Source organism: Cygnus atratus, chromosome 2 (genome assembly GCF_013377495.2).
Source record: "Cygnus atratus isolate AKBS03 ecotype Queensland, Australia chromosome 2, CAtr_DNAZoo_HiC_assembly, whole genome shotgun sequence".
Taxonomy (NCBI): Eukaryota; Metazoa; Chordata; class Aves; order Anseriformes; family Anatidae; genus Cygnus; species Cygnus atratus.
The window spans coordinates 58,997,380-59,005,872 of record NC_066363.1 but is presented as its reverse complement, the minus strand read 5'-3'; the positions used below and the strand labels follow the sequence as shown (position 1 = coordinate 59,005,872).

At 51.5% G+C, this 8,493-nt stretch overlaps 1 protein-coding gene across 8 annotated transcripts in view; it reads left to right on the top strand.

The window, feature by feature from the left end:
* Window positions 1–244: 244 nt before the first annotated feature.
* HECW1 (HECT, C2 and WW domain containing E3 ubiquitin protein ligase 1) overlaps window positions 245–8,493 on the top strand; it is a 267,774-nt gene continuing 259,525 nt past the window's right edge. For 4 of the 8 annotated variants that reach the window (XM_035552513.2, XM_035552516.2, XM_035552515.2 and 1 more), the window contains exon 1: window positions 268–409. In XM_035552513.2, the coding sequence (XP_035408406.1) occupies window positions 380–409 (30 nt within the window). In that variant the 5' untranslated portion in view covers window positions 268–379. Of the gene's footprint in view, window positions 410–8,493 lie in introns of all 8 variants that reach the window. The other 4 variants (XM_035552522.2, XM_035552524.2, XM_035552514.2 and 1 more) reach the window with 4 other exon arrangements.

The following is an 8,493-nucleotide window of genomic DNA, read 5'->3' as shown; positions in this document are numbered from 1 at the left end:
TCTCCTCGCAGGGCTGCGGCTTTCTTTGTCCGGGGGTGCCGCTGAGCAGCACAACGCCGGCCGGGACGAGGGGCTGGAGGTAGGTGAGTACGTGAGGCGCCATCGGCCCCCCGGCTCCGTCGGGCCCCGGGCGGGCGGCCTCGGCCCTCGGCCGCCCTGCCCGCTGTGCTGTGAGGGGCCGGGGATGGCTCCGTGAGGCCGGGCCCGGGTGGGAGGAGGCTGGCGACGGGAGGAGGAGGAGGAGGAGGAGGAGGAGTAGGAGGAAGGGGGAGCGGCGGCGTTGCGGGCGTTGCAGCCGTGCCGGACTATGGTGCGCCTCGGCCGGGGCTGACAGGCGGGCGGCCCCCGGCGCACGGGCGGCGAGAGCTGCCGGGGGAGCATGAGCTGCGCCCAGGCCGGCATCCTCCAGGTAAGGCACCGGGAGCACCCCCAGCCTGCCCGGGGGTCACCCCCAGCCTTCCGCGGGTACCCTCAGCCTTCCCCCGGCGCACCCTCAGCCTTCCCCAGGTACCCCCATCCTTCCCCAGCACGCCCGCATCCTCCTCCCGGGTACCCTCATCCTTCCCCGGGGGTACCCCCATCCTTCCTCGGTGCACCCCCATCCTTCCCCGGGTGCCTCCATCCTACCCCAGCACACCCCCATCCTTCCCCAGGTACCCCCATCCTTCCTCAGCACCCCTCCACCCTTCCCCAGGTACCCCCATCCTTTCTCCAGGCACCTCCATCCATCCCCTGGGCACCCCCATCCTTTCCCCAGCACACCCCATCCTTTCCCCTGGGTTCCCCCATCCCTCCCCGGGCACCCCATCCTGCCCCCCGCTCCCCTTTGTGCCCGGGCGGCGATGTGGGTGTTGTTCTCGGCAGAGCACAGGGGCTGGGTGCCTGGCCGCCAGCTGGGTGCGACGAGCCCAGGCAGCAGCGTGGAGCCCACCAGCACCCGCTGGCAATCGGCAGCGCTTGGGGATGGAGATGCCCACCGCCGCCCGGGAGTCCCGTGCTGAATTCCCTGTGCTCGTGGCTCTGGGTGGTAAAAGGAGAAAATCCTACCCCCCCAGGTTTGGTTCTTGGCTCCTTGACAATGCAGCAAAATTTGAGCGCAAACTGTCCTTTTCTTTTTTTTTTTTTTTTCCCCCCAGCCCCCCCCCCCCCCCCCCCCGCCGTTGCTGTGGGCTAACCTTATGATTTGGTATTTTGGCTATTATCCTGTGTTATTATGTAACTGTGTTTTTCATCGGCAATTAAATAAAATTACTTATTATAAGTCTGCTAAGAATATTGCCCTAGCCTGTAGCATTGTCAAATACTGATTTTCTCATTTCGCAGCCTTTGCAGATAATGGATTTGTACCGACACAGGCACATACAATTGGTTTTGTTGTCTCTTGCATTGTTTCCCATGTGTTTTTTTTTTTTATAGTTGCAGAAGAAATTACTTGGCCTGGGTTTTGATTTTTGCATCCTGCTGTTTGGAGCTGCAGTAGTGCCTTTTTTTTTTTTTAATGCTGCACTCAGCAGAAGTGCATAGTGAGACCGTATAACAGTCACCCGGGCTGTGCTCCTCTCCGTATGTCTAAGAGCACTGCTGTCTTGGTTTGGGGGGCACCTAGCCCTGCTGAACACAGCAGCAATTAGGGGCACGGTGCTGCTGTGCCAGAGATGTCACATAGCAGGTGGTCAGCTGTGCCTCTCCGATCAGCGCTCGTGCTAGGATTGCAGTTATTACAGTAATTCATTTTGGCTTGGGGGATTCATTTTGAAAATTTGGATTTTCCACTAAGAAGGGATTACGGTTTCTCTGTGTAGTACGTGTGTTTTGTGAAGAAGTGGAGTGCCGTCTGTAGCCTGCCTGCTCTCTCCACTTCTCTTCTGCCTCTGAAACGCACACCCGTTTGGACGGCACAGGTGCGATGTTGATTTTCTTGCTGGAACCAGGAGTGGATGTAAAAAGCAGCGCGCGCTCAGTCAACGCAACGCTCACCCTGTCAGTGCAGTCACAGTCTAGCACGGGGAGAAGGAGTATCTGTCCCCTGGGGAGAAATGCTCGTTCAATTTACTTGGTTGTTAGGAGGGTGAGCAGGGAGCTAGCTCAGAACAAAGAATGGTTGGCCGGGTCGCCAGCGCTGGCGAGGAGCGAGCAGCGTGCGTGTCGGCGGCGGGTGGCATGTTGTGTCCCTCGTGTGATGCATACGCTACTGTGCAGCTGACTTAACGTGTCCTGAGCTCTGGACTCCTAACCTTTTTAGTATCAATCAACTCTTTCTCGTAAGCTGGCTCATTTGAAACCAGAGTGGGCCAGAGCACGAACTGATGCACTCAGTGACTTTATCGGGAGCTATAAATATATGAACATGGCAATGATTTGAAAGCAAACCATCCGCTCGGATCCAGAACATCCTAAATAATGGATTCGCAATCCGTGTGCTCCGTTTTTTAAATGCGTGCTAATAAACAACGTGGTACTTATTGTATTCCAATAAAGAACTGGCTAAGAGTTGTTAGTAAACAAAGCAGTGCATCTCCCCGGTGTTTGTATTTCAGACACGTGGCACTCGATCTGGCGTTCTTTGCAATCACGAGGTGATCCCTGCGATGAAGCTTCATGGCGTTCTGCACGTGCTACGCCTGACGTTAGGCAGTGTTCATTCATGATAGTGCTAAATCCTTCTCCTCGCCTCCTTTTGTGAACAGTCTTCACAGAAACAATGCAATTGCTTGAATAAGCGGTGCGAGCGGGATTTGGCTTATTAGCTACTTTCTGAAATACTCTGAAAGGTGTGGTTAAGACAGAAGGGGAGGGACTCAAGCTGGGAGAGTGATGGTACTGAATAGCCACCGTCAGGCCAGGGCCCATTCTGATAAGGGGTTGTGCTACCCGTTCTTTGAAATTGTTGGAAATCTCAGTCTTGGGGATGCAGGCATTAAGGTTGCCCCTGTGGTTCCAACTCTGGTAAAAACTGCTTTTAAAAAAATAAAATCCCATGATACAACCTCCTCATTTCCCCCACCTGTCAGCTATATTGTAAAGTTCAAACAGAAGGGGTCTTAATAATTAAAAAAAACACCACTCCAAAATATCTTAGTTTGTGACGATGACTTTGCCGGAGAATCCAGTTTGTCTTCGCAGTGGCTTTCCTTTTGTTCTTCTGAAGGCTCCCTCTGATCCAGTCTTACCTACTTAGTTTCTCCCAGATTTAGGGGCATTCACGGGACTGATGTTAGCATGCAGAGATCGTAGTCTTTGCAGACCCCTATAGACGGGGCAGAGAGCTCGACCCTCGCACAAGTGCTCTGGTTTGCTTTCCCTGTTTCTGTAGGGGGACTACAGCATGCCTTTGTGTACCCAAAACATCAGTTTTGGGGCATACAAACGTACGAGTGGCTTCCACGAGCTGAGCCGATCGCGTCTCCTGCTGTCGCAGCTTTCCAGCCTGTGTAACGAGGAAGCATCCATGCACGGGGAGTCCCCAGCACCAGGTCTGCTCCTGGGCTGCTGGTGGCTGTGGCACCACTGGGAGTGTCGCTGCTGGTGTCCCCGTGGGACTGGCAGGAGTGGCAGGAGGACGGTCCCGCTCCCACCTGTCTGCGTGCCTGCCTATTAGCACGCAGAGAAATTGCACCGCCTCCTTTTCTTCAGGACGTCTGTTGTTTGTTTATGCTCAGCGGCGCTCTCGGTTTTGGCAATAAAGAGATGACTCAGTTTTGCTTCTGTTTAAGACTTTTTTTTTTAATCCGTTTCTCTTGTGAGGTTTTTTTGTGCTGTTGTAATTCTGCAATGGCTGAGTGGCAAACACTGCAGGAGTTTGGTTTTGTCCCTTAGGAATAAATCTCAGATTTGATGAACGGTAATTCTAATGAAGTCTTAGACCAAATTTTATGTATTTCTGCATTTGTCCGAAGAAGCAAACAAATATTTTGGTTTCTCTTATGCTTGGGAAGGTGGGGGGGGCACGCAGCAGAGTGAAAAGTACAAGTACAGCCGGGAGCACAGGGCAGGCTGAGACGCCACCCGCTCCAGTTGGTGTTTTCCAGCTGGATTCTGAGCTCAGTGAGGTGCTTAGGATGGATCAAGAAGACATGGCAAGGGTCTTTGATGTAGCGAGCCCAGCGTCATTTTCATTCTGGTTAATGACTGGTGGCCAGGTAGCTGTATAATGGGCTTGTGAGTCAGTCCTAGCTTATTTATTTATTTTTGTTCAGCGATGCCATGGCTAGGGTGCTCCGCCGTCAGCTCCAAAGCATGAGGTTTAGGTTCTTCAAGGCAGGGCTGCTTCTCAGGAGGTGCTTGGACTGTCCCTCGGTAAGGTGGTGTCCCCGTCTCACCTCAGGCGTTTGTGGGTTCATCAGGACGTGGACTGGTAAGGCTGCCACAGGCCAAGCAGCCTGCTGTGGGCAGCAGGCTGCTGGGGGCAAGAGGAGGGCTGTAGCCCCACAGCCTGCTCTCCCTTTGGGAGCAGGGAGGAGTTGGGTCGAGCAGAGCAGCAGCAGAGCCTGGAGCACGGTTCTCCACTGCAGTACCTGTGGCAGCTCCTGCTGTCCTCTCCCTCCGCTGGCAGCAGCAGTAGAAACCTCAGTTCCCCGGGTTCCTTCCCCAGCTCTCCGTTTTCACCATCTCACCCTTCTTCTCCATGAGAGGAGCGGCTTGGCTCGATCCCAGCCCCTCCTCCTCTCTGGACCACGCAGATAAACCCCGAGGTGCCTCGGGGGGAGCAATAAAGCGAGCTGTTCCTTTACGCATCAGGAAGGGGGAAACGTGGGTGCTCGTGTTGGAAATCTCGAAGGCAGCGATCAGTGCCCTGCTCCCTGGGGACTCGCTGTGCTCCGTGGTAGCGCAGAGCTCTCTGAGGACGCGGCACGGGCTGCGGAGCAGGAGGGCTGTGGGAGAGGGACGGCGTGTGCGCAGCAGCCGGGAGCGCCGCTACTGAGACCTGAGCCGGGGATTTCATTTCATGCGCTGAGCAAAACAGGCGCGCTTTCACACTTCCCAGATATTTTTATATTTCTCTGCAGATGCTTGTGGAAGACCAAGCGTTTGTTTGGTTTGAAGCCTGAATTAATATTCCCATCCGACGTCTAGAGGCAAAAGGCAAAAAAAAAAAGAAAAGGCAAGTGTTTGCCCCAGAATTAAAATCTGTTTAAATGTGAGAGTTGTTAACCCGTGAAATAGTGATGCAGTAGAGAATGTCTCTTGGAGTGAATCACTTGTATTTAAAATGGAACACATTCTAAAAATAAATGGGTAATTGCCTCAATGTAGTCAATATGGAATTTAAAGATGACTGACAGAGTGATTTGTCATCCGTCACCGTAGCAGGAGTCATCTGGGAAGTCTGTGATGTTAAAGGCATTTGTTTCTATTAGCACCTCTTAAAGCAGTTCTGTTAATGAGCTCTTGAACACAGAACTGAAATCTGTTGTGTGGTATAATTAATTTTTCCATACCATAGGAAAATGTCTGCCTGGTGCACCTTCAATTACTGAATCAGGTTTCTCAGGTCCCAAAACGTGTGGCTCAACAGCCCTATTGTTTCAGAGAGAGGAGGAGCATGCTGTTCCCCTGGTGCCAGCACCGTGCTTTCACACGTCTCCGTGTGAAATTTGGGATGGCACCCCGCGAGCTCGGGAAGAGCTGATGTTGTGCTACCCACAGCAGACGTTCTGCGAAGAGGAAGGCTGGGGGATCCTCCTCCCAAACATGTAGAAGCAGAAGAGGTGGAGCAGGAAATCGCCTGCTTTTCCCCAGGGGAAGAGAGAGGAGAGCAAGAAATGGGGAGTGCTTGAAGAGACTGTCGGACGAGTTCTCTGCTGCGTGTCCATGGATCTCCTCTGAGCACTTGGCTGTGTGGAGTGGGCAGGTCAAGGAGCTCCTCTCCCGACCTTAAAGGTGCTGCCGAGCCTCCTCTTCCTCCCCGAAAGCAACCGCACATAGAACATACGCCGCGTGGACTTTGCTGAGCTAGGTAAGAAGCAACGAAGCTGGGGATAATCCGGCTTTGCTGCGAGCTGGGCACCTGCTGTAAGGCGCTTCCCGAGCCATTGAACTGCAGTCTTCCTTCCAGCGGGACGGAGCAAACGTGTGGGGAGGCTGCCTGCCTGGGATCCACTGTCACACTTACGAGTGCCTGACAGAACTGGGAGACGGATGGGGTCACCCCGTGGGCCAGAGTGGTCCCTTGGGCAGCTAGGGACTTTCTCAGGCCCTGTCAAGACGGATGTGTTATTCTCACGAAGCAGGATGTATTGTCTTCTGCCACATCTTAATGCAGCCTCAGGAAAATTTAGGCTTTTAAAATTCACATTCTGATGCGGAGCATCCATCAAGTGTTGGGTTGTTTGTCAAGTGTCTTTAATGGTGTGTAAAAAAAGATGCTATGGGAGAGGCCTTAGGATATTTAATGTAAAGATATATACTTTTTGTGTGCAACTGCATGGTTGTCTGAAGAAGGCAAGGGATTTACTCTCTGAAGCAGCATCTTGTTTCAGTAGTAAGTTTTAGCTGCTACATGCTTAAGGTGGAAAGGGAGGAAGTGGATGAAATATTTGATTCTGGAGCCAGAACATACATTTCCGAGATGATGCTGTTCAAGACTTGTGAAATGGCCGTTAGCCATTAACTTGTCGGCTGCCTTGGTTACAGGCCTGCGGAAGCTACGCGCAGATGAGGAGTGAGATCCTTTCATGAGCGTTAAGTTGCTTAATGTGATGGCACTATGCTCTTGCAAATGGTAGGCAAGGTGAGGTCAATGCCACGATTCAGAAATACTACATAAGTACTCTGAGTCATGGCAGAGACCTGAAGCTGAGATAAAGCATTACTGAGGCCAGCTCTTTGGTGAGAAAATGAACAACAGTCCTGCTAAAGTTATTGCAAACTCCACTTGATGAATGGCAGTACCATCTGGCCTTTTGTGATATATATATACATGGGATTTTTGTCGTCATTGTTGCCATTGGTGGGGTTTTGTGTTGTTGTTTTTCTTTGTGTGCACATGTGTAGTTTTACCAAGTTCTGTGTGTAGTTTTACAAAGCTGACTGCCATTAGGAAGCTGTTTGCTGTGCCAGTGTGGACCATGGAAATTTCTTTCTCATTGTTGTAGCACCAGATTAAAGTAAAAACAGCTATAGGAGTTTGTACCCAGACCAGGCATTAGGGGATAATGAGCTGAAGCTGAGCTGTTTTTCCTTCTTTTTCTCTTCTTGTTAGGCTAGAAAAGGACTCCAGCATATAAACACTGAGCCCTACGGCAGAACTGCTTTTCCAAGCCCCATCGCTGTGATGGCTTATGAGAGTTAGGCCGATTTACTCATTTCTGGTTTCCAGTTCTTAACATTCATTATGGATTTTGCTCTATGTGTGGAAGGAAATTGCCCATTTTTATATGAGCAAAGCTCTCGTTAAAGAACAGCATTTCCCATCTGACTGAAGGCAGGTTTTCTTCTGTTGGTCCAAGAAACCCTGTGCTGGTGTAGAACCATTACCTGCTCCTGAAATGCGACTTGGAATGTTTTGCCTTGTGCTCCTCAGGACTGTGTCGTTCTCAAAGCATCCTCTTTGAGGAGTTTTCAGAGACACCCTCTCTGCAAATAGGTTTGCGTTCTCTTTAACAGCTTTGCTAGACCCTTCTCCCCTCCTCCCACCTTCCCACCCCCAAGAACTGGGTAATTGCAAAGTACCATTGTGCTTTCCAACACACTTTGCTGCACACACAGCTTTTCTTAGGCCATGCTGTCATATGTCTCAGCGAGAGCATGGGTTCATGGCTCATGCTAACGCTCTGTGCCTAATAGCTCAGTGTAGTCAAAAACCTTAGTGTCTGTATTTGAACAATTATGCTAGGGTATCCCACATTAAAAGTGTATCTCCTCAGCAGAAGTGCCTGAATGCTAAAATGCCTCTGTGTCCTCTGTGCTCAACTGCATATAAATCAGGAGCAGGTGTGTGCTTAGGACACTCTAAATGTGGTGCTTGAATTTACTCTTGCTGGGGAGGGAATCGAAAGGTGGGGATGTGGGAACAAAATAATCAAGCAGTCATGCTGCAAGAAATACAGAAAAACTGTATCAAAGGTGTGGTGGGATGTTCCGGGTGCTTCTGTGGATTCAACTTGCCAGTTGCGCTGCTGCGTTTTGGCTAGAGGTGGACACAAGAGGAGGGTGGAAGCAGACAGTGCCTTCTAGAAATCTGATTTAAGGATCAGCTGCTTGTCAGAGATGCATGGTAACTTCCTCTTGGCATCAGCCATAGCATCTTGTCCAGCTTGGAAGATCAGCATAAGCCCAAGGAAGTCACTTCAGAAGTCCCAGAAAGAGCTGGACTGCCCTCGTGCCCTTTCTCTTTTCCTCGTGTGTCTGCCCAAGCCTGACCCTGGGGCTCGTGATGCTCAGCCTGCCTGCAAATACGGCTTCTTGAAACCTGGGACAGGGGCATTGGCCCAGGCCAGGCTCCTTGCAGGACTGTCTCATCCTTCCCCTCTCACCATACTGAAAAATGTGACA